Below are 25703 nucleotides of genomic sequence, written 5' to 3'. Positions count from 1 at the left end.
ATGTACCAGCATCTAACAGGATGACAAGAGCCACCAGGGAAAGGACTAAAGCAGTCAGGGTGGGATGGGGGTCTTCCAGGCAAAAGGCAAAAACTCTCCTGCTACTTTGTAGATTCTTTATAGCACCTGACATTTTAAAATAATTTTTTAAACACTGATTTATTGAACTCCTCCACTATACATTACGCTCCAGGAGAGGGGGCTTGGCCGCTGCCTTGCTGTGCCGCTCACCACTGCTGAGCACCATTTCTGGTGCTGCATCCTAGTGAATTAAATAGTTGCTGAATGAACATTCAGGAAACTGCAAATGGCTCAGGTTGACCTGAGAGGAAGTGGTAGGAAAAGGGGCTGAGGGGTCTGTGGGCCCCCAGACCACGGGAAGGCTGCCCTGCTAAGGGCTGGGTCTTTTTCCTGCAGGCACAAGGGAGCCCCGTGGAGGGGTTTATAACGGAGACAGGTAGTAAGATTCAGGGTTTAGAAAATTCCTCTAGGGACTTCCATGGTGGTCCAGTGGTTAAGACTCCGTGCTCCCAATGCAGGGGCCCCTGGCCGGGACCTAGATCCCGCAGGCATGCCGCAACTAAGAGCCCTCATGCCACAACTAAAAAAGAGCCCGCAGGCTGCAACTAAGACCCGGCACTGCCAAATAAATAAATAAATACTAAAAAAAAAAAAAAAAAAGAAAGGAAGAAAAAAGAAAATTCCTCTGGCCCCAGTGTGTGGAATGCGTTCCTGGGACCCAGGTGGGCAGGCAAAAAGACGAATGGAGAAATAACCCAGGCGGGGTGGCTTGAGTCTAGAGGCAGCCGAGTGGGGCGCTCTGGCGCGGAGGAATTTGCATGCTGCAGGCGGTGCGCAGCCAAGGCCAAGGCCAATCTGGGCTCCCTAGGGGGGATCAGCGGCTCACGCCTCCCCTCTACCCGCTGCACATGGGCAGGAGAAGGCCTCCTCCACTCCGCCAGGCTCAGCGCAGCGGCAGGCGGTCCAGGTCCAACCTCAGGCAGTTAGCACGCTCAGTTTTGCCTCTGCACTCTTTATACTTTCATCTTATTTTTCTCTTTTAAAAAGTCAGTTCACGTTTTAACACATGCATGTATTTTTTTAATTAATTAATTCTTTTTTTTTTTTTTTGGCCTGCGTTGGGTCTTCGTTGCTGCACGCGGGCTTTCTCTAGCTGCGGCGAGCGGAGCGGGAGCTACTCTTCCTTGTGGTGCGCGGGCTTCTCATTGCGGTGGCTTCTCTTACTGCGGAGCACCGGCTCTAGGCCCGCGGGCTTCAGTAGTTGTGGCCCGCGGGCTCTAGAGCGTAGGCTCAGTAGTTGTGGCGCATGGGCTTAGTTGCTCCGCGGCATGTGGGATCTTCCCGGACCAGGGCTCGAACCCGTGTCCCCTACAATGGCAGGCGAATTCTTAACCACTGAGCCACCAGGGAAGACCACATGCATGGATTTTTAAAGTGAACATTAGATGAATGTATGAAGGATTGTTGTACTATTATTCTCTATGCCCCTGTATGTGTGAACATTTTCATACTAAAAACATTAAGCAAATATGTCACCACCATGTACATATGGAAAGCCAAGTGTCATTCTAAACTCTCAATGGAAACTCTTAAATCATCATCACACACACACATACATACACAAGTCATGTGTTTAAATTTACCTATCTCTTGCCCAAGGCTCCCAGTCTGAGACCTGTCTTTCCTTTGCTAAAAAGAGATTGCTAAAGTGTTAGAGAAATCTGGCAAAACCCTCCTTGACGCTAACCAGGATTTACTGCAACGTGAAAAATAAGCACCGCGTTGTTTTTAAAAACTGCACCCACACTCCCTAACTCTGGCAAACAAGTCCAAGGGCTAAGGCTGAACTCAGAATCGCAGACACTGGGGTTCGGGTTACCTGCGACCCTCGGGGACGCGAAGCCAGTAAGCAATGTAGCTATATTCGAACCCAAGTCGTGTGGTTCTTGAGTGTTGGCTCTTACTGAGCCATTCCATGCAAATTGGCGGAGGCCACTGACTTTTTAAAAGTTGAGTTCCATGCCAGGCACTCAACAGGCGCCCGGTGTGCTGGGCCGTCCTTGAAAGGGGGCTGATTCCCTCCCACCCCACGCGGGCTTTCAGGTAGCCCAGCACTACCCTCTTCCCCAACTGTCTGCCTCAACCACTCCTGCCCGCTCGCTCCGCGGGTCCAAGACTCCGGCGAGCGGGACGGAGCCGGTGCAGGTGCTCGGGACCCGGGCCTGGGCCGGGTGTGGCCGGGGTTTGTGCGCGCCCCAAAGGGAGCCGGCGCCCCAGGGCAGCCGCCCCCGGCGGCAAGGCGAGGCGAGGAGGGACGACGCTTCCCGGGAGGAAGGCGCTGAGGGGCGCGGCCTTGGAAGGTTGCCCCCGGCGGTCGGGCTGCAACGAGAGGCCAGCAGACGAACGCAGGTGACGACAGCTCCTGCCACTGGGCGCTCGACCCGTGCTCACCTTATATGGGCAGGCGCGGCGCGGCGCGGGCGGGGCCGGGACGGCGCGGGCGGGGCGGGGCGTCCTACCCTGCGGGCCCCGCCCCTAAGTCAAAAGAACCTCTGCGGGAAACTTTCCTGCAAGGGTGGGCCCATGCGGTGATGCCCCCTGGTGCCCAGAGTCCCTTTCAGGACTGCCCCCGCGCCCGTCTCCAGGCTGAGACCCGCGCCGGCCCCGTCTCACACGGGCTGAACTTGACTGACTCCCTTTGTGATTGTGGGCGGGCTTCTTCACCTCAACGCGGTCGCAGGTCCTTACTGGGGTACCTGGGGGGCGACGGGGGTAGCTTTAGTGACCGCATCTTGGAGCGCTCACTCACCGGGTCTTAGAGTCAGACGGTGCGCCTTCCCGGCCGGGTCTGTCCCAAGTGGATGCCTTTCCTAACTCGCACTAAGGAAGTCTCTGTAACCCCGGGCTCAGCCTAGGGCCTGGCTAAACATTAGCCATTGATTCATCGGAAGTGTTTGGTTGATTGAGCCCTTCCTGGTGGGACAAGACTCCAAACCTAAGAGGAAGTGTCCAGCATCAGTCAGCCCACTGGTTCCCTGACCTCCTGTCTTCTCCCTCCACCTGCTCCTCACTGCCCAGATCATTTTACCACCCTAATCTGTCCAATTGCTCTTTACAGCCCTTCACAGACGCCCAGGCGCCCACAGGCTGTGTTGAAAGGGGAGCAAAATATACCACCCCAAAATACGGTATATGAAACATGAGAGAAGCTCTGAAAACTGAGTGTAAGTTACCTTTTTGGAAGAAAAATTTACATTTATAAGGGAAATCTCTATTTGTAAGGGTGTCTCCCTCTCTGTACCAGGGAGAGTAGGATGGCTCTTAATCTCTAGAAACTCTTATCCAAGGAGAAGGTAAGGACTTAAATCTGCATAACAACCTTACCCGCCTTTACTGTGCTTTTCCTGGTCACCTCCCATAACTGACTCTCAGCCCCAACATTTTTTTTTTTAATTTAATGAGTTTACATCAAAAAATTAGGGGGTCATTTTACATTTAAGGAATAAAAATTAAAAAAAAAAAACCAATACAGAGAGTAAGGGGATTTTAACCAAGTTTACGTTTCTTTTTGCTATGGTTTTTAACAATTCATCTCATCATATTGCAATGTGCAAATGCATTTGCAGCACCCATTACAATCATGAAACTAAATTTAAGGAAGTACATTGTTACTAATGGCCCTCAGAGGAAACTGATTTACCTTCTATTAAAAACTCTACAGTGTATAAGCATTACACGGTAATGCTACTTAACCACTATTTTTCACAAGAACCATCACCAAAGTTTTCTGGAAATGAGCCCACAAAAAATTAAATATTTAAAAGGTGAAATGTTCCTTATTCTAACTTTAGCAAGATCTTTCTTTTTCATTGTTAAGAAACACTTGAAGAGTTTTAAAGCAAAAGCTGTTAAGAGTAGAGTCCAGATAGCTAAAACTGTAATCCTGAGTTCAAACTTACACATACGTCTTTTGTAAATAGTTCTCAATGAAATATTCTCTCTCCCCAGCCCCTTGCCTCTAATCTTGAATCTTTTCTTACAAAACTTTGGTCAAGAGTAGAAATATAACCAGGCAGATGTATATGCCATACAAGAATGGTAAAGCCCAACAAATGAGTTTGAGTTTTAGAAATAGAAAGCAATTAAAATGTACTCAAAGTTACATTAAGAAAAGCTTTCACTGGGTAATATAGAAACAGTCACAGAGGTTACGAAAATACTGATATCAAAGTGCAAATGATTACAATGTTAAAATAGACAAAAACTACTATACCAGAGGCTCTTTTAAAATGAAAAATAAAGAACACAACACACACACGAGTAAGGACTCTTTTCCTGTTCTACTCAAGAATCTGAGTCTTGGGCCTCCCTGGTGGCGCAGTAGTTGAGAGTCCGCCTGCCGATGCAGGGGACGCGGGTTCGTGTCCCGGTCTGGGAGGATACCACATGCCGCGGAGCGGCTGGGCCCGTGAGCCGTGGCCACTGAGCCTGCGCGTCCGGAGCCTGTGCTCCGCAACGGGAGAGGCCACAACAGTGAGAGGGCCGCGTACCGCAAAAAAAAAAAAAAAAAAAGAATCTGAGTCTTTATATTCATAGGGTTGATTATGTTGACATCTAGTAGAGTTTCTTATGACATCTGACACAGTCTCATTCCAATTTCAGATGGCGGCTCTTCTCTAAGGAACCTCTTGGTTTCGGTCACATCTTGGTCACCGTACAATTTCAAAGTAGTGCAGTATCGCCATGATGTGCTGAGGCGTGAAGACATATCCCATGTATAGTGCCATCCCCACATGGAATCCAGCATGGAATTGAACACAGTCCGCTCCCAGGGCTCCAGCATGTACAGTGCCATGACCGGCAGCTACTGGTAGTAGAACCAGGGCATCTGCTTCCAGGCCCGCACCAGCGCCATCCCTGCCACGCACCTCCCGTGTTGCAGCCAGTCGTCAGTCTGTCCGGCCAGAAGAGTTACTCAGTTTCCTGGGAATCTCCCATGTATACAGAAGGTATACATGTTACTAAGCTTTTGTTCGTTTTTCTCCTGTTAATCTGTCTTATGTCAATGCATTTCCCTGGAGGCATCATTGCTGTTCCGTGCTTCCCTCCAAGAAAACCCTTCCTTTGCACACACTCAGACATATGCTTATCCTTCAAAAAGGTACCTCTTAATGTCCTCCCCCAACTTCTCTACTGATTACTTAATCTTTCTGAGCTTCAACTTCTTCATCTGCAAAATGAGGATTAATTAATTAATTAAAAAATTAATGCTCACCTCACTATGTTATTGTGAGGGTCCAATGAGTTAATGTCCGTACCACGCTCAAGACAGTGTGTTGAACAAATTCATCTGACTATGTTCACCCATGCTCATGCTCCGAGTTCCATGAGAGCTGGGCTCTTCTCTCTCCACCGTGCATATCCTTCGCCTGGCACAGGTGCCGATGTTTTGTTCTCGGGGGTGAATGAGTGAATTTCAGGTGGTGGGGGGAGGGGTGGATGTGGTCCCTCACCGGAATGGCCACCACTCACGTTGAAAAAGTAGACCACGCATCTGCTGGGATGTAGCATCTTCTGACTTGCCCTCCACAGCCTCCCCAGGGAGCGTCAGGGCACCCCGGGAGGGATGTAGGATGGCTCTTGATCCCCTTGTGTCCAGGTGAACCTCTGAGGCATGCGGAGGTGAAATTACACAGTGAGAGGCAGAGTCAAGACTCGTCCCCTTTTAGCACTCAAAGTCCTGTGTCCCGGGGACCCCCTTAAGTCTCAGGCAAACCAGGATGGCTGGTCATTCCAGATCAAGTTCCAAACCCTAGTCTGTGAGGAACCCCACCTCCGCCCTCCTCTGGGCCTGTGTCATTGTCTCCAAGATTTTTAGTGAGTTTCCTGAAGAGGAGACAACGCCTTCCAGCCCAGAGGGCCTGGGCCGCTAAAAAAATCAGTCTCCCTCTTACTCTTTCTTACTCTCTCCAAAATTCAAACTCACAGCACAACTGGGGTGGGGGGGAAGAGAAGGGCGCAGACTTGGGGCTAGGAGTTCAGCTCACTTTGACAGCCTCATGGCCACTCCCGTGACTGGAGAAGGAGGTTCCTCAGGGCTCTCAGGCTGGTGGGGGAGAGGGACGTGTGGACCTGTGGCATCAGTCTGGTGGCTGGCCAGCTGGAGAAGGGTCTCTGAAGGGCAACCTCCTGACCTGGCCCCTCCCCAACTGGCCTCTGGCTCCCACGCCATCTTCCTCCCCTCCCCTCGCTGGGCCCGGTTTCCTCTATTAAGCAGGGGAAGGGAGCTGGTCTCTGAGGGCCTTCCCGCCCTGAAGTTAGACTTGGGGCCAGCAGAGTGCTGGGAAATGCAGCCCCCAGAGAGGAGCCAGAAGAGGTCAAGCCCTCTTGAGCAAGTGGCGGCACGGCCAGGGCCTCACATGTGCAAAGAAACTCATCTTCCCAGGCTGCCCCAGCCCGAGCAGACCCAGCTCCCGCCCCGCTGGCCTCATCCTCCTGGGCCACTGTCCAGGGCAGCTGCTTCTCCGCTGGTTCCCCAGAGGCCCCGGGGCCAGCGCCGGGACACAGAGGGCCAGGGCTGGCTCAACACAGCCTGCCCTCCTTCCCCTTGCTGAGGAGGAGACGCCCACTCTTGTGGCTTGAGACGCGCATCCCTGACGTTGGCCTGGCTATGGCTGGGTGGTCAGGGCCAAAGGCTGAGCGAACACCAGGCCCTCTGGGCAGCTGGTCCCCCGCCTGTAGCCACCGTGAAGCCCCCCTACCCCCCGGGCCACGTGGTACTCAGCAGGGCCAGCAAATGCGGACATGGAAGGCAAGGCCTTTTGGGGGGGACTTGGCAGGGAGAAGGCACCCCCAGGGGGACTCTTTCCCGCTCCCTTCCTGTAGAAATACTCTCCCCATCAACCTCCCTGCCAACCTCAGTCAAGAACAACCTCAAAACTGGCAGTGGGGGGCTTCCCTGGTGGCACAGTGGTTGAGGGTCCGCCTGCCAATGCAGGGGACACGGCTTCGAGCCCTGGTCCGGGAAGATCCCACATGCTGTGGAGCAACTCAGCCCGTGTGCCACAACTACGGAGCCTGCGCTCTAGAGCCCGCGAGCCACAACTACTGAGCCCGTGAGCCACAACTACTGAGCCCACGTGCCACAGCTACTGAAGCCTGTGTGCCTAGAGCCCGTGCTCCCAACAAGAGAAGCCACCGCAATGAGAAATCCGCGCACCGCAACGAAGACCCAACGCAGCCAAAAATAAATAAATAAATTAATTAATTAAAAAAAAAAGCTGGCAGTGGGAACCCAGAGCCAGCTCTGGATTCTCTCCTCTTGCTGGTTGACCCCAGGCAAGGCCCCCATCCTCTCTGGCTCCCTCTCCCTCTCCTGGTCCAGCCTCAGTAGATTCCTTCCCTTATTTCAACATCACAGGGTCCCTGTGAGATGGGAACGATTAATCCAGGAAATAACATGAGAGGAACAAATACATCTGTTTCATGGGGAGGGAGTACTCGGTGGCCCAAGGACACAGAGGTGCCCAAAGTCACATGGGAAGTGGCAGAGGTGCTGGAGCCCAGCCAGGCCTCCTAGGTGAGGAGAGAGGGTCCTTTGTAATAGAGTCTGGGTGGTGGGATGACGATGAGGGCCAGACCAGCCACAGGGCCTGGCATGGAGCAGCTCCCTAGTAGGTGACACGCTTCATCCGTTGCTTCATTCATTCATCTTGGGAGAGTCCTCTTCTGTGCCTGGCCCCATGGGAAGGGTGTGGGCAGGGAAGGCAGCCCAAAGAGCTGAACCAGGAGGGACTTAGGGCTGTGATCTTTGCAGCTGCGTTTTCTCAAAGCCTAGTCCACAATCCTCTGCATCTAAATCACTAGGGCTTTAAAAATGCACATTCCTAGGTCCTACCCCAGACCCATGACCATCACCAGATCCTTATAAAAATGGTTGCTTTGGGGACTTCCCTGGCAGTCCAATGGTTAAGACTCCACACTCCCATTGCAGGGGGCACGGGTTCGATCCCTGGCCAAGGAACTAAGATCCCACACACTGCACAGCATGACCAAAAAAAGAAAAAGGTTGCTCTGGACTTGGGGCATCTCAGAAATGTCAGAATTTGGGACATGGAAATTTTTCTTTTTAATAAACTTATTTATTTATTATTTTTGGCTGTGTTTGTTGCTGCGTGTGGGCTTCCTCTAGTTGCGGCGAGCAGGGGCTACTCTGTTGTGGTTCGAGGGCTTCTCACTGCAGTGGCTTCTCTTGTTGTGGAGCACGGGCTCTAGGTGCACGGGCTTCAGTAGTTGTGGCTCGCAGGCTCAGTAGTTGTGGCTCGCGGGCTCTAGAGAGCAGGCTCAGTAGTTGTGGGCATAGGCTTAGTTGCTCCATGGCCTGAGGCATCTTCCCAAACCAGGGATTGAACCCGTGTCCCCTACAATGGCAGGCGGATTCCTAACCAATGCGCCACCAGGGAAGTTCCAGGGCTTGGAACTTTCTAAGACAAAGGTGGCAGAGACTAAAAGGTGGCTGGAGGTGGGTCAGGTCTGATGACATTCTTGCTGCTCGGCCTCCCCTCCCCCAAAGTAAACCAGCAGGTGGGAGGTGCCGGTGGAGGGCTCCAGCTCAGGTTACAGGCCTGGGGACACTCCTTCCCAGCTCCCAGCCACCATAAAATGCTCCCTTTGACCTGGGAGTCCCACATCTATAAAATTTAAAGGAAGAAATGAGCTCTGTGTCCAAACATGTTCATTCTGGCCTTATTTATAATGGATAAAAAAATTAACTGAAAACTCCCTAAATATTGGACCATGGGGGAAAGGTTAAGGGTGTGACCCTCGCTGAGTGACGTCCCCTGGCTGGGGATACACTAAAGGGTGGTCATGGGAATGCAGAGAGCCGCAGCTGTGGGGTGGTGGGAAGGCTGTACAGGAGGAGAGCAAGGGACACGGGAGTCAGATTGTCTGGTTTACATCCTGGTTCTGCCCCTTCCCAGCTGTGTGACCTGAGGCTGTAACTGAAGCCCTCTGTGCTTCAGTTTCCTCGTCCATAAACTAGAGCTCATAATAGGACCTACCTCCTAGGATTATGCGAGCACTGAAGGAGTTAATACACAGAGTGTTTGCAACAGTGTCTAGAACCCCTCGTTGTTAGTCACTACTGTTAAACTACGTAAAACAGGCTGTTATGGGCTGAGTTGTGTCTCCCCAAATTCATCTGTTGAGGCCCTAACTCCCAGGACCTTAGGATGTGACTTTCTCTAGCACAGGAAAAAAAAAAAAGAATGTGACTGTAGTTGGAGATGCAGCCTTTATAGAGGTAATTACGTTAAAATGATCTGATCCAATATGACTGGTAGCCTTATAAGAAAAGAAAATTGGGATAGACAAACAGACATGAGGGATGCACACACAGAAGAAAGACCTTGGGAGGACAGAGTGAGAAGGCAGCCGTCTGCAAGCCAAGGAGAGAGGCCCCAGGAAACAACCCTGCTGACACCTTGATCTTGGACTTCTCACCTCCAGAACTGTGAGAAATAAGTTTATGTTGTTTAATCTACCCAGTCTGTGGTACTTTGTTAGGCAGCCCTAGCACACTAATGCACATGCCTAGAAAATTTTAACATGATACTTACCACGTAACAGCTCTATGTTCTAACATTACATTTATTATCGCATGTCAGTCTCTCAACCATGAGGAGGTTATGTACTATCCTCCCATTTCAGAGATGAAGAAAACTGAGGCTTGGCTAGTGAGGGGGAGGGCTAGGATTGGAACCAGGTCTATGTGACTCCAAGACCCCATTCAAAGCCTGGCTCCATCCCCCTTGGTGGGGCCCCACTCAGCCCCTTCCATCCCCAGCTTTCCTCCTTGGACAGATAGATCATGTACTTTCCCACCTCTGTGCCTTTGCACATGCTGTTCCCTCTGCCTGGAATGCTCTTCCTACTGCTTGCCTCTCGGGCTAACTCCTATTCAATTCTCCTAAACAAAACCATTTATTTATTTATTCATTTACTTAGGCTGCTCCAGGTCTTAGTTGCTGCATGTGGGATCTTCATTGCAGCATGCGGGATCTGTAGTTGTGGCATGTGGGACCTTTAGTTGTGGCATGCAGACTCTTAGTTGTTGCATGTGGAATCTTAGTTGTGGCATGCATGCGGGCTCTAGTTCCCTGACCAGGGATCGAACCCAGGCCCCCTGCATTGGAAACACAGAGTCTGACCCACTGGACCACCAGGGAAGTCCCAACAAAACCTTTCTTGAACCTCACTTCCTCTCAATGCTTTACCTGACAGCCCTGCAGATTTGCTCCTTTTCAGGGCTTCCAATCATTCTGTGCTTTATCTTGGAGACGGTATATGTTACTTGTTTCTACTGTGGCGTTTCTACTTTACATTGTATCCATGTGCTTGCTGTAAGCTTCTTGAGGGCGGGGGCTACATTGTATCCATATGCTTGCTGTAAGCTTCTTGGGGGGGGGGTTGGCTACATTGTATCCCTGTGCTTGCTGTAAGCTTCTTGAGGGCAGGGGCTACATTGTAACCATGTGCTTGCTGTTAGCTTCTTGAGGGCGGGGGCTGTGTCCTCCTCTGCTTTGACTTCTAACTCCTAGCACCAGGCAGCCCAGAGAGGCATCCACACACACTGGCTGGCTGAGGTTAGGGGGTGGAGCTGCCATGCTGGGACTGGAGAGAATATTCCAGCCTTAGCAGTAGATCCTAAGCAAAGCAATCTTCCGCCTCCTGCCCGGGGACTGGGTGGGGGAGGTAGATGAAAGAGACGCCCAAAGTCCCCACTCTTGGCATGAGAACAGGGGTCCTATGACCCCCCCTGGGGGTAGCACAGTGGCAAAGGGAGAGGTAGAGGGGTTGGGTCGGGCCACCGCACCCTCCTTTCCCAGGGTGTGTCCTGGGCACATCACACCACCTCTCTGGGCCTCAGTTTCCTCATATGTGAAATGGTAACAAGAGTTGCTACCTCAGGTGGGCGCTGGGGGCTTAGATGTGGGTGGCACAGCTGGCAGGGTGGGACACAAAGGAACCGATGCCGGATTGCCTGCTTGCCGGATGCTGAGACACGCAGCGGACCACAGACGGACAGCTACTTGCCTGTGGGCAGCCGGGATGCCGGCTAAAGGTGGGGAACCAGCTCAGTCAGAAATCAGCAACTGTGTAACAGTGGCACCCTTGCTCACAAAAGGTGCTCCCATCCGTGGCTGTGTGGGGACAGCTGGCTCAGAGGCTGAGCGAGAGGCCAGTCAGACGTGGCCGGGAGGCATGGAGAACAGGGGACCAGACTCAGGGTGAATTCCAGTGGGCATTCTCCAAGGGTGAGGTCACCACCTAGCTCCCCAGGCTGCCGGAGCCACAGGCACCACTGAGCCGAGCTCTAGAGCAGGAGGGGGTGGAGGTGGGGGTCAGAGCCAGGACACAGAGCCAAATAAATACAAGACCCACAGCCTGGCACCGCGACCGGCCCCTCCCATTGTGAGGTGCTGGCGTTCTTATCTCGGGAAATCTGGTGTTTCCTGTTTAAGATGTAGCTTAGAGTTGGCGGAAGCTGGGGGGAGGGGAAAAGCAAAGCAAAGGACATTTCTCAAGAGCCTGCTGGGTATAGCAGCAGGTCTAATCCTCAGGATGACCTCATTCCGTGGTGACTGTTATTAGTCCCACTTTGCAGATCGTGCAATCGGGGCTCAAAATGGTGGAAAACTTTGCCCCAAAGACAAAATGGTACAGCTAATGGGTAAGAACACAGAGACTTTGGAATCAAACACATCTGAGTTCAGGTCTGAGCTCTGACACCTGTTCATGCCGAGTTACTTAAGCTCTCTTGGCCTCAGTTTCCTCATCTGTAAAATGGTGATAATGATAGCCCCTACCTCCTTGGGTGGCTGTGAGGGCTCGGTGAGATGGCACAGGTGAAACACACTCAGCGAGCGCCAGCCACCATCATCCCCATTTTGCTGATGTGACAACTGAGCCTCAGAATGGTGATGCCCACCACTGGTGGGTGGCAAGTTCAGGGTCTGAACCCAGATATGATTCTTCTGGCCCTACTTACACCACTGTGGACTGACTGATGGTGGCCCCCAGCTTCCAAAAGGCTGTCAGGAGGTGGCTGAAGAGGGGAGGCTCCCAGATTTCCGGCAGAGACATGGAAGCCAGCCTGGGGACTGGGGTTCAGGGTCACGCCTGCAGCCGGTGTTCCAGGCAGCGGAGAGGAACTGCGGCAGCATGCCTGGAAGCCTGGCTTGTCCGCAGCATCCTGCCTTCCGCCGACATTGTTCTCTGGACCCTCTCAGCCCAGGGGCTGAACATTAGGGGTTTCCGGCAGCCTGGCCAAACTACCTTCACTTTCCAGAGAAGCCTTCGCCAGACAGCTGGGGTAGGGGCTGAGCTGGCCCCGAGCCCCGAGCCCCAGGCAGGGCGTGCTGGGAAGGGCACTGGCACGGCCCCAATAACATGCCCTTGACCTCAGGTCCTGACCCCGGAGACTGCCCTTCTCAGAGACACGGCTGCCCTCCTCGCTCCCGCTCCTGGAGCCCAGGGAAGAAAAGGCCGTGACTCGTCTTCATTTCAGGGTTGGCTGAAGTCAGGGCACTCGGCTTTAGGTCCTCGTCACAAACATTCTGCAACCTGGGCAAGCCTCCGCCTCCCTGTGCCCTTCTGAGAGCCTAGAAGTTACCCCAGGCCCCCTCGCACTCTGACATTCGTTTAGGGTGACCTGCTGCCCTTTGCTCTGTTGTCTTAGAGCGTGAGCTTCTTGGGGCTGTGGTCAGTTTCCCTCCCATGTTCATCGGCGTAGAGGGAACCCACAGTAGTGACCACCGTTCTTCCATCCAATTGTTTCTAAGAACTGCTAAGGCTCTTTGGTAGTGAGCATTCCCATCCGGAACAGGGTCTCGGCCATTCCGCTGATGTCACTCAGCGCTGTTTCCTCATCTGTGTAATGGGGAGAACTGCCTGGCAGGGGAGCTGTAGGGGTCACAGGAGAGAACATAAACTCTACAAACTGAAGCTTCCACCTCTGCTCCCCACCCCCCACCCCCCCGCCTCCGGATCAACTGGATAGACTTGGTATTACGAGAATAAGCATACAGAAGCCACACCCCAGGACGTCTCGGGGCTGAGGGGGAGCCCGTGGCTGTGCCCCCTTTCCTGGGCTTTGCACATATCTGTGCTTCAGAGGGGAGGGGGGTGTCCCCTTGACCCCAGCAGAGCTGCCAGGCCCCACAGCTGCACTGCCAACCCCTCTTCCACAGGCCCAGGAGCCCAAGGCACCCAGAGGGCAACGGTGGGGCCGACGATGCAGAGGCAGCGGTGTCCTGGTGAGATCAGCGCCGTGGAATTAGTCAGCCGGGATCACCCTGAGGATCCTGCACTCACAGCCAGTGACTCATGCCGCGTCCAGCCTCACAGGCGGAGAAGCCAGCTGAGGCGGCACCATCGCACCTCGCCCCGCAGCACACCTTTTAAGGAGAGGGCGCTCCGGGCAGCTCAGAGGCCTTTGCCAGCCCTTCTCCACACCTGCCCGGGGCGGGTACAGGGGCCAGACCCCCACCCGGGTTCAAATCCGGCATTGGCACGTTTCAGACGTGACCTTGGGCAAGTCAAGTTCCTGGAACCGGTGCCTTCACTTGTAACGTGGAAATAATTCTTGCCTCGCAAGAGAAGAGAGGAACTAAAGGGGCAGCGTGTATGCAAAGCGCTTGGCAGTGGGCAGCTGTGAAGGAGCGGCAGAGGACAGCGGGAACGGCAGGGCTCGGGAGTCAGGCGGCCCGGCTCTGAATTCTCGTCCCAACCCTTACCCGCTGGGCGTCTCTGAGTTACCCAACTCTGCATCAGTGCCTTTTCTATAGCATGAGCTGAAGCTGCCTGCCTTGTCAGCCCGCGGTGAGATTAGGATCACACGCTACCTTCCGTAGGGCGGCGGGGGAGGTGCAGGCGCAGGGCCAGCCCAGGTGCCTGTGGACTTCCTGTCTTGGACAACGTCCCCACCCTCCCTGAGTGGGTGTCGTGCGTGAACGGGAGCGATGATCAGTGCTTGCCTTGTGGGGCTGCCGGCGGGGGGTGGTGCTTAGAACAGAGCCTGGCACCCAGGAAGTACCCTCTACGTACTGGCTGTTCTTATTTATCTTACACACGGCTCTTGGCCTTTCTCCACGAATGCCAGCTGCTGGTTTACTCCCCTTCCACATGCCTGTGACAGAGCCCAGGCCTGCGGCCTTCCAGAGGCCACAGGCCCTGCTTCTGAGCCAACTCCGCCCTCTGGCGCCAGTCACAGCAGCCTTCCCAAGGCAGTCCTGGGGCCGCCCCCTCAAAGACCCTGCGGTAACACAGGCAGTTCCAATAGGGACACCAAGGACACTGAGAAGAGTGCACACAGCACCCCAGGGCCAAAGGGAAGGGTGCCGGGATACCCCTGCCGCCTGGCACCCAGTGAGCGGGCATCTGAGCTGGGCAAGTGAGCCAAAGGGCAGCTTGGCCACATGAGGAAGAAGGGTGGGCTTTCCCAGCTGGTAAGCCTGGTGTGCCTGACACCCTCCTTCACGGGCCAAGGCGGGGCTGGGAACAAGAAGGGGCAGAGAGCCTGGCCCTGAGGCCTCGGAGTTCCTGTGCGCACACACACAGGAAGGACAGCCCACCTCCCAATGGGCTGGGGTGGGGAGAGGGGCAGGCTAGGCTTCTGCAGGAGTGTGGGCCTGTCAGCAGAAGAGGCCCCCCTGAGGATCAGTTATAAGAGCTCAGGCTGCAGAGGCAACCAGCTCTGGGTAGAAACCTGGGCTCTGTACCCTGACAGCCTCTGTGTCCTCATCTGCATAATGGGGACAACAGACACCCCTCTGCCTTACTTGTATGTAAAGGCATCTTCAGAACAGTGGCCACCACTGAAACCAGTATTAGTCACAGGAGGGGCTGGTCGAGGGCAAGAGGGTTGTGGGAGTCAGAGGAGAAAACAGGGGCAGAGCCTGGGAAGGGGCCACGGTGCTCCCAGGGCCCAGACAGAATGGAAGCCGTCGACAGTGCAAACCCTAGTTTTATTGGTCCAGTTCTTTCCGTGAAGTCTCCTGCTCGGAGAACTGAAGGGCCAGATGATGGTAAAGGAGGGTAGTGTCTCGAGCCTTTCAGAGGCAAGGGTTTGCAGGATGCCCCCAGCCCAACACACGTCCGCTGCCCCAGCGCCTGGGAGGAAAGAGGGAGGTGGCTCTTTGGGGGGTGGGGGTGGGGGGTGGACATGGTAAGCTAGTGCAGGGCCCAGGGTCTGTTCTTCACAGCGGGAGGTAGACGGGACCACATAAAGTTCTTTATTACAGACCTACAAAAAAATGAGGGAATTATGTATATTACTCTCACTTGTTTGGGTTTCTTTTTTCCTTCTTCTTCTTTTTACAAAACAGCAGCAGGAAAGAAAAATGCAGGAGGCAGATGAGCCAGGCACCGGGGTTCAGATCAGAAGGGAGCAGGGAGACCAAGCCGTTACTGCAGGCTGGCCCCGGGACTCTGTCCCTGCAACCTGGAAGCATGGCGACCAGCCCTAGAGGGAGCAGACAGAGAATGGGTGGGGAGACGTCTGTCCCAGCTCGGCGGCGGCACTGCTCCTTGGGCAGCCACCCTGGCGGTCAGCCGGGTTGGGAGCACTTGAGGCTCCTGTGTTTGGAGGCCTGGTCTCCAAAGCACGGGCCCACGGGGTCCAGACAGAGGGAGGAGGCGGGAAGGGCCAGCACAGAAGGGCTGTGAGTGCTATCGGGGTCCCCCGGGAACACGGGGCCCAGGCGGGCAGGGGCAGTCAGGACGCTTCCCTGCTTGTCAGCCAATCAGCTTCTTCAGGAACGCCTCCAGCTGGTCCTCATCCTTGATGCCCACAAACTTGTCCACCACGTCTCCATTCTTGATGGCCAGCACGGTGGGCACAGCTGACACCTAGGTGGAGGGGACAAAGGAGGCCGAGTCACTCAGAGGTGAGCTCCTCTTGACCGTTATTCCCAAGCTGTGGGGAGAGGGCTGGTGGTTCATGCAGGGCAGTGGCTGCCCAAAGCCACGGGTGGGCCCCCTTCCCTTTGCGCAGGGTACGGCAGGGCCTGCAGGTCCGCTCCCGGAGAAACTTTTCCACTGTGGGCTCCCAGCAGTACCCTTCCTCCCCCAAATGTGTGCCTGACTCACTGTCCCAGTGGTTTGGCTGGAATGACAGGAGAGATTAAAATAAACCGTGCAGCTGCAGGCCAGAGCTGTGGGCAGGGAGGAGCTGAGGGGCTAAGAGAACCGCCCCGAGGGGCGACCTGGCACACGGGGACCAGGAGAATTGGAATCCTGGCCTTGCCACTCATCAGCTGGGCGCCTTGGCCGGGTCACGCCAACTTCAGAGCCTCGGCGCCCTCTTCTGTGAAATGGGGATGAGTTTCTATGGTGCAGGTCTAGGACAGGGATTAAAGATTTGGATATAAAGCTGCGTAGTCAGGAACTCACGCTCTGGGGCCGGCTGAGCCAATCTCAGGCCGTTCTGGGCGAGCCATTTCATCACTCGAAGTGTCCGTGTTCTCATCAGCAAATGGAGATACTACTGGGGCTTATATTAGCGGGCATAGGGGCTGAGCCGGCTAATCTCTGCAAAGTCTCAGCACAGCGCCCTGCACTCGGCACGGTGCCCGGCACACAGTGGGCACTCAACAAATGAAGGCCACAGAGGGCACGTCACAAAAGGAAAACCCAGGGTCCCGCGCAACCTCTTTCAGCTCCACGCCACGATGGTTAACAGGCTCCAGAAATTCAATGACTCACACTGGGCAGTGTGGGAGGAGGGGCTCAGCCTTGTGAACCTAAATTTATTTATTAGGGGGGTTGGACATTCTTGGCCTGTGAAGCATTTTCTCAAGCTCCCCCAGGTGACCTGTACAGATCACGTGGTATGTAAATGAGGCCCAAGACCTGCTCTGGCATCGCGCATTCTGCTGCCTGGGCTCCCCACCTGGCATTGATGGCATTTGAAAAAACTATATAAACAGAACAAAATAAACACAAACTTTTCTAACACACAAGTTAACTACAAAGTAACTTGTAGTTACTTTGTAACTACAAAGTAGTTACATTTACAGTTACATTTGTAGCGATTTCTACAAACGTACCAGTTCTTCACGTGTCCTGAGTGCTGTCCTGCCCATGAGTCACCCTGGGAAGCCAGGCCTAAGATTTGGAACGTTCTGACTGTGCATATGTCAGTTACAAAACAGAAGCGCGGGCCTGACCGGCCCAGTCTCAGTATGTGGCAGGCTGTGCCTCTCTTCTAACGGGCTTTGGGGACAAACACAACAGGTAAGATGACAAGAGTCCCTGTCCCTGTTAGTGCCTTCAGGTGCCCTCAAGGCTGTCCTGGGGCTGCTGTTGGTGGCAGCTGACACGCTTCCCAGAGGCAATGTGCAGGCAGACCCACCTGGTGGTGGGCTGACCACCACACGTGCCCCTGCTCATGGCGCCACCACTGGCTCCGTCCTTCGCGCCCCTGGCACGTGTGATAGCACGAAGTGCAAGGCTGAGCACATGGCTGCCCCGTCTGCAGGCCCAGAAGGGGTCCTTCCAGGATGCAGTCCCTGGAGGCGCCCCGGGCCCGCACATGCAGTCTCCTGCGCCCTCTACTGGTCTGTGGAGGCAGCGGCCTCACATCCGGCAGCTCTGAACTGAGGCCCAAGGCTCAGGCACGAACTGCTCCACTTCGCCCATGCTGGATCCCATGCTGTCCTGTGCTTCTTTAACTGAGGTAAAACTGTATCTCAGTGTCTGAGCAGTGGTCTAATTGTTTTTACCGTCCTCCCTCTGAGCAGGACGCTGTGCTCACTGAGGTGGCTTGGAGTAGACTCAGTTCTTCTCCAGAATTCTAGATGATTCCCTTTACAATCGCATTTGTGTAAACTCACACGTGTGCTTACACACGCACAGACCATGCTGTAGTTGGGTGTACAGCAGACACACTGCAACTGTATTTTCATGACAACCAAAATCTAGTCATTACTGATCAAGGGAGTTCTTTGAGGTTTGAGCCTACACACACACACACACACACACACACACACACACACACACACACACACACACACACACACACACACACACACACACACACACACACACACACACACACACACACACACACACACACACACACACACACACACACACACACACACAGTCATGGGCCTGCGAGAAGCTGGATTTTCTAGGACACTTCAGGGATACCTGGGCTGTGACTGGACTTCCCTCACCCCCAAGGAGTAGGATGTGGCTTTGCTGACCCTGAGTCTGGTTCACAAATCTGGAAGGGCTGGTGCCTGTAAAGACTGCCTTAAATGGAAGTGCACAGGTCCCTGGCACATTCTTCTGGAAAGGCAATGTAAGTGTAAGGGGATCGCGGTGGAGCGAGAATTCAGCTCCCCTCTCAATTCTCGTGCCACTGAGGGAACCAAGAGGCCGGAGAAGAGATGAAAAGATGCGCTAAGATGCGCTGAGCTCCTGCTCGTGAAGCCACCTGGAGGCTTCCATGCTTGGCTGAAGGCCCCGGGAACTCAGGAGGCGTAGGGGTGTGCGTGTGTGTCTTCCCACCAACCTGCAGCCCCCCAGCCCACATTGCCACTGAGCTTGGTGTCCCTGCCTGGTCTTCTCCCGTCTCACCCCAATTTCCTCCATTTGTGAAATGCAAAGGACCTCCCGAGGGACAGGTGGACGGGCACAGTGCTAGTTGTCACAGGAGACTGGTGACCTCCTCCTCGGCCAATTGCAGAACACAAAGGAAAAGGTCACTGTCACCCCGGCAGCCACATACTGGTGCTTTTTACGTGTCAGGGACAACCCGGACCATTTGTGTGTGCTGGCTCATCAACTCCTGCCTCAACGTGGGCTCATTTTACAGATGAGAAGACTGAGGCTCAAAGGCTGAGTGACTAAGCGATAGGGCTGGAATTTGAAACAAGATCTGTGTGACGTTGCTGTCGTGACATCAAACTACGTTGTACCTCGGCCCAAGAGCAAGGGATTAGAGATAAAAACATTGAGTCCCAGCAGGGCAGGGAGGGATGTGTGGGGAAACATTAAAAGGATCTCATGCTTCAAAAGAGAAAGGCCAAATGCTTTTGGATACAGGAGGGTTCTTGGAAAAACTATTACTGAAAGAATCGAATCCAACTATATAACATCCTGGAGAAGGCAAAACTACGGAGATAGTAAGAAGATCAGTGGCTGCCAGGAGTTCAGGCGGAAAGGGGAGGAAAAGGTCAATCAGAGAGGATTTTAGGATGGTGAAACTCTTCTGTGTGAGACGGTAATGGTGGATACGTGTCATTATCCACTTGTCCAAACCCACTCGCTGACGGCACCTCCCCTAGAAGGCCGGCCCAGAGCTTCAGGGTTTTTGCTCCTCGATGTTGGGTCCTGGACTCCCGGCAGTGGCATCACCTGGAAGCTTGTTAGAAATGCAGAATCTTGGACCCTTCTCGGACCCACTGTATCATAATCTGCTTTTTAACAATATCCCAGGTCATACTCATGTTTGAAAGTGCTGATTTAGAAAACTTTCAAAATAAGGGAATATGGTAATGACGGAAGTACTGTGCATTCCAGCTATGCGTTATTTCACTAATACTGAAATACTATTCAATGAACTGTCTATGAGGATATGTGGACCATTAAAAATTCAAATAAAAAATTCAAACGAGGTACCCCAAATATTGACAGTAGTTTGTTTCTATGCTAAGATTATTGCTACTTGGTTGTTTTTATAATGTTTTTAAAGGGCATTCTCTGTAAGATGAGAAATAAAAGGATGAAACTCCAAGTGTGAGGCGAGCAGCAGAAGCCCCAGAAGAAAGCATGTAGGTCTGCAGCCCGATCCGCTCTCTCCCCAGGGTCTGAACGACTGGGGGGCACCCAGCAGAGGACCTGAGGCGACGGGGAGCAGAGAGCTCTTCACTCCGCCAAGCCAAGCGGTGCAGGGGGGGGGCACCCCAAGGCCCCGGGCCACTTTCCCTTCCCTCTCCTTTGGGAGATGGTGAAATTCTAGGGTGGACAGTTGACTGAAGCATAGAGTGTGGAGGGAGGGGAAGAGGGTGTGTGCTGGGCTTGGGGGTGGCAGGAGAGCTTGGGAAGAATTATATTCCCTGAATAACTGAAAGCAGTCTCTCCAAGTCCACCCACCATTCGGAAAAGGCCTTCAGGCTTCGGAGGAAGCTGTCCCAGGAGGCACTATGGACCTCTTAGCTGAAACTTCTTCCTCAGACTCTCTTCAAAACAACAGGTGTGAAGGAAGGAAGGAAGGAAGGAAAGGGGTCGGGGAGGGGTCAGGAAGAATCCCCACTGGAGCTTCCTAAACCCTGCAATGACATCAGCCCAGGACCTGGCAAAACCAGGAGGCCGGGTCCAGGGGACGTGGGCCCAGCAGCCTTGAGGAATTTCTATATGACGCCGTACTATGCGGACAGTGGACGGAGGGAGAAGACCCTACAAGAGGACCTCTCCCCCACCACACACTTCCCAGGCTTAACCACAGGGCTTCAGGGCCCGGCCGTACATCACCTGGAATGCAGGCTCCCTGGAATGCAGGTGGGGTGGTCTTGGGGATTCTCGCCACCCGTGTGGCCACAGCTGGAGGAACTGGGTGATTCTTTTCTGTATCCTTACAGCTACTACAGTTGCTGAGACACGGTCGGGGCTCAGGATGTTGGCCTAAGTTCCACTGCCTGAAGCTGAAGCTCAGGAGGGAGGGAGCCTGGAGCCTGCCCATCACCCTGGGGTGCCCAGAAGCTCCAGCCCTAAGCTCACACCAGAAGACCACACCCTCACTCCCACAGCTGCCGTGGGTCTCTGGGGGAGGGAGGGGCAAGCAGTGAAAGCTAGGGGCCCCTAAATGGTCAGACAAGTACCCTCTTGACTGGGCAATCAGTGGGAGAGCTTTTGAAAACAAAAACAAAAAAAGTACAATTCATTGCTTCCCTGGAGCCCTTGTAAGCGGCCCCCGGTCACCCAGTGCCATGGATAGTCTTACTTTGGTAATATCCCCCCAACCATCTGCAGCCGTCATCTGTGGCTCTGCCTGCCCAGCATCTTTTTCCTTTGCCTCTGGTCAGCGAAGCTGGCTTTTCCTTTGAGTGACCACCCCAGCCCCAGCTCCACGGGCAGCCAGCCTATTCTCACCCCCACCCCCATCCCTTTCCTGCCACAGGGACTGGCTGGAGGGTGGGCATCTCTACTTCGCCTGGTCTGGAGAGCCGAACCTGGACTTCCAAACTCTGAGAAAGAGAGATGCCACCTCTTTCCGTCACTTATTACCAGGGAGGGACGTAGTTCACTCTGGCCAGATCTAGATGTTTCAAGAGAACCAGAAATCTGGATGTTCCTGTAAAATCTTCTGAGTTTTAAATAACAGCATCTGATTCAGCATTTAAAAAAAAAAAACAAAAACACTTTGAGGGCCAGACCAATCAAGCTAGTGAGCCAGATGTGGCCCACAGGCCACCAGGGGCGACCCTGGCTCCGGAATAATGCCATCCAGGCCCCTTCCAATTGGGCGGCAGTCGGCCTTCCCAGCTGGCTGTCCTCTCACCGCTTGCTCGGCCCTTCACCGTGGCCATCCAGCCACAAGGGACCGCTCCCCTTTCTCCAACTACAAAGTGGCCTCCGAGGCCCAGAGGACGCTCCGCATCCCATGCATCTCCTGCCCCTCTTCCTCTGGCAAGCCCTGCTCCAGGCACACAGGCCCTGATGTTCTGTGCGCACACGCGTGCGGCCCTGACCTCAGGGCCTTTGCAAAGGATGTCTGCTCCACTGGATCGTGCTTCCGAAGAGCGGCCTGGTTCGGTCCTTACTCCCTCCAGGTCTTCGCTCAGCTGTTCTCAGCGAGGCCTTCCCGAGCCCACCCTTTAAAAAAGGAAACCCTCCCCAGCCCTGTGCCCGGCACTCCCACCCCCGCTCCTGATTTCTTTTTCTCCACGGCACTTATTATCTAAAGCAGGGATCAGCGAACGGTGGCCCACGAGCCAAACCTGCTGCCCGCTGCCTGTTTTCGTAAATGAAGTTTTACCCGCACGCGGCCACGCCCATTTGTTTAGATACTTTCTGTGGCTGCTCTCGTGCTACACGACAGGTGAGTATTGCAACAGAGACCAATGCCCTGCAAAGCCTCAAACGTGTACCACCTCGTCCTTTAGAGAACAAGTTTGTGGATGCCCAATCTAAAATACTAGCATGCAGGCTCCACAAAGGCAGGGATTCCGTCAGCTCTGTTCACTGCCACATCCTCACCACCAAGTAACAGCCCTGGCTTCAAAGGGACTCTGAACACGTGTCTGCTGAAGGAACGCACAAACCAGTCAGGCACAGAACAGCTCATGTCTGTGTTTGCTGTGCTCTCGGCCCTGCCTTCTTCTCCCATCCTTCACGGCTCTGCTCAGAGGGTCCCTCTACCGTGACACATTCCCCATCCCCTTTACTCCCCCACCCCAACCCCGGGGACAAGGAGCTCATCTTAGTTGCGCCAGAATCATGTACCCCTGGCACGCCGTAGGGCTCACAGATGGATGGATGAATCCATGAATGAGGGAGGGCATCAACTTCCCAAGATTCCGAGAAAAATCTGGTGTTTGGGGTCACACATCCCACTGCCTAAAGGTGGTGAAGAGAGACAGGAGGCTCAGAGGACCAAGGGAGTCACATCTGAAGTGCTCTGAACCCCTGAGATCTCTAGAAAGAATCAAGACACCCCCTTACTGGCTTCCTGGCGGCCCCCAAGACGTCTCCAGCTACCCTGTGGCCCCAAGCATCCCCACACCAGTTGCCCCGTGGCCATCCCCTGCCGAAACATACCTCATACTCTATGGCGAGGTCTGTGTGGTCGTCAATATCCACCTTGGCCATCACCACCTTTCCATGCTGCTTGGCCACCACCTTCTCTAACCTTGGCCCCAGGATCTTGCAGGGACCACACCACCTCGGAAGGGGAAGGAGAAGCATCCCGTCACAAAAGCGCTCGCCAGTCAGTCTACGGTTTCCCAGGACCTTCCCTTGACCCACATCTTTCCGAGGGACTGTCTGGCCTCATCACCTCTGCTTACAGTGTTTGGATATTAACCTGTAATGCTGACATGCCAGGTAACTCCAGGAGACTCTGCAATTGGGAACTTTTTACAGGTCCTGGATTTCTAAAACACGGGCCTCATCCTAAGACTCTTAGAAAGGTCATTTCACGTATTTCACTATATCTAAAAGAAATACACTGTCATATAGATGAAAGCGGGATTTGAAGTTAAAAGGTTTAGGTTCAAAGACAGGCTCCTGCCAACCAGCTGATTGTTCTGAAGCTTCAGTTTCCTCATTTGAAAGCGAGACTCTGGATCTAGAAGCTATGATGAGAAATCAATTAAGACAACGTGGATAAACATGCTTTGTAAGCTGCAGAGTTACTTCAAACACCTCACGGACTCGGAACTAAGGGAACTGAAACCAGTAGCTAGGGAGTATCTACGACTGCCAGCCACTGTGCCAGGACCTTCTCAGCTTTTACTACACAGAACCCTCAACCCTGCAAAGGAAAAGAAAACGTCTTCCTAAGAAACTGAGGCCCAAACAAGTTACGAGACTTGTGCAAGGTCTGGGACTGCATCCAAGGTTGTGTTCCAAGTGTCTTCTTTTAGCCCCAGGTTACCCTGTGATCCCCCAGGCCCTCTGTCAACTGCCGTCACTGCACTAACACAGGTGTTCCCCTCTAGATGGTAAGCCTAGACTGTCATCTCTAAGTACGTGCCACTAAGGGCAGTGCCTGGCACTGAATGAACAAACTCACCCCCTGCCTCCTTTATGGGGAAGAAGATAAGGCATCACCCCACTTTTCATCCATTTTAGAAGCCTTCTCCGGTATGCTCATCAGACCAGGAGGGCAGGACAGCTCTGCCTTTCATGAACCCCCGACTGGTGACTCCTATTTTATTCTCAGCCTTTAAACCCTTTGCATTCAGAGATTTTAATGAACTCACAACACCTAAAAACCCAGTCTGCAAGACCTTATCTCCTATCAAAGTGAAGAGAGGGAGGCAGAAGGACACCACATGGCCCGCCCAAGGCAACACAGTGAGTCAGAGAAAGAATGGGAAAGAAAGCAAAAGAATCTGTCAGTGGTTTGGTTTGCGCAAAAGGCCTTCCAACTTCTAACTCTGGCTTCTTTCAGGATGCCCCATTCTGAGGGGTTTGTCCAGTAGTTTTGGAGTCAGGCGTCTAGCCAGGCCTCAAAGGTCCGGAAATGAAGAAGGCCAGGCCAACAATCAGAAGGCCACAGACATTTAAATATCCCTAAAACAAACTCACACAGCACTGGAAAGAAACTCCTGCCCATCCCCTGCATGCCTGGGCACCACTGCGGTGGCACTGATAACTTTTTGCCAGCCCTTCCCAGGTTAGGTGGCAAGATGTTAAAATAAAATCAACTCTCTAATGGGCCAGGAACTGGGATACACCACAAGTCAGATGATGCTGGAGTCATATTTTTCCTGCTTTGGTCCAAGCTGAAGATGACCGGGGCCATTCGGGCAGTGAGATACACAACATAAGTGTTTCGCAGCACCGATCACAGTGAGTTCTGAAGATTGTTTACTAGTTTGTCTCCTGCCAAACTATACTTAATCTTTGAGAGAAGGGATTGGGTCTCATCAATCTTTGGAATGAGAAGAATCCAATGTAGCACTGAGACACAGCAGGCTCTCAATAAACAAATACCTGAACGAGTGATACCCCAGTCTTCTGCCAACTCCCAGGACTCACTGTGCATGGAAATCCACAACCACTGGTGTCTCACTGTTGACAACTCGGTCTTGAAAGTCTGGTCCATCCTGGATGTTAAAGGTCGTTGTACAGACTCTGGTGGTGTGTATTGACCGGGCTTGGCTGGGTGTTACTGTCAGGTTACTGGGACTGCGCTGTGGGGTCTGCAGGGCCCTGGACGCACGGGGTGCCCACCGACTCTGAGAGGGCTCCCTGCAGATGACGGAGGCCAGGAACCTCCTCAGGAGAAGCCGCTGAGCCATCTGTGAGGGGAAGAGGCAGGAAGAGTAGGGGCAGTCAATACACCATTAAAAGAGAGGTATACGGGAAACTCCGAGGCTCAGGTAAATCGTGACATGTCCAAAATAACCCAATTATTAAATGAGAATCAACGTTGGAACCCACGGCGGTCTGAGAAGTCCTTACTCTATCGATTACTTTTTTTCAAAGTGTTTTAATGGGAAATTTAGGACAAAGGGGGTGGCTGTCAAAGGATCAGGAAAGAGGAACCGCAACAATTCAAGGAGGAACGAAGAGGCACGGGGTAGGAGGGGGGAACTAAAAAAGGAGGAACGTGTGTGTGGAAGGAACTGGACGCCACCAGGGACCCCGGCTCCCCGGATAGCAAGTTCCCCCAGCCCAAGGTCTCTGTCCGCTCGGCCGCCGGCCCGCACAGGAGCGCGCCAGCAGAGTGCCTCAGCCGCCTTGACACCACCTCGCGCCACCCCCACGGGCCTCCTACCTCCCTGCAGCGAGAGCAGAGGCATGCACAGCGCGGCCCTCCCCACCGGTCAAGGGCACTCCTGTTGTCACTTCCTCAGGGGAGGGCCTTAAGCGTCACTTCCGGGCACAGGCTACCTAGAGCAAGCCTTTCTGCAACGTGACGGGAGGCGGGGGCGAAGCCT

At 53.7% G+C, this 25703-nt stretch overlaps 1 protein-coding gene and 1 pseudogene across 1 annotated transcript; both read right to left on the bottom strand.

Moving 5' to 3' along the window:
- Positions 1-4730: 4730 nt before the first annotated feature.
- On the bottom strand, positions 4731-4939 carry LOC115852534 (serine palmitoyltransferase small subunit A pseudogene; annotated as a pseudogene).
- A 10355-nt stretch (positions 4940-15294) lies between these two features.
- On the bottom strand, positions 15295-25696 carry TXN2 (thioredoxin 2). The gene is made up of 4 exons (XM_030856095.2): positions 25541-25696; positions 24799-25061; positions 22852-22975; positions 15295-15933 (listed from the first exon to the last, which is right to left on the bottom strand). Exons 2-4 carry the CDS (start codon positions 25059-25061, stop codon positions 15820-15822), a joined length of 501 nt encoding a protein of 166 aa, XP_030711955.1. The 5' UTR covers positions 25541-25696; the 3' UTR covers positions 15295-15819.
- Between the last annotated feature and the right edge of the window lie 7 nt (positions 25697-25703).

The sequence above is a fragment of the Globicephala melas genome, chromosome 10 (assembly GCF_963455315.2).
Source record: "Globicephala melas chromosome 10, mGloMel1.2, whole genome shotgun sequence".
Lineage (NCBI taxonomy): Eukaryota > Metazoa > Chordata > Mammalia > Artiodactyla > Delphinidae > Globicephala > Globicephala melas.
Note: the sequence above shows the minus strand (reverse complement) of the source record. Positions and strands in the feature narration are given on the sequence as shown.

Bases quoted from the DNA above. Each gene is read 5' to 3' on its own strand.
- TXN2 (XM_030856095.2), bottom strand. From the start codon at position 25,061: ATGGCTCAGCGGCTTCTCCTGAGGAGGTTCCTGGCCTCCGTCATCTGC. The intron at 22,976-24,798 runs GTGAGTCCTGGG...TCCCCTTCCGAG, and splicing joins GTTGTGGATTTCCATGCACA to GTGGTGTGGTCCCTGCAAGA. The intron at 15,934-22,851 runs GTATGTTTCGGC...CCCTCCACCTAG, and splicing joins ACCTCGCCATAGAGTATGAG to GTGTCAGCTGTGCCCACCGT.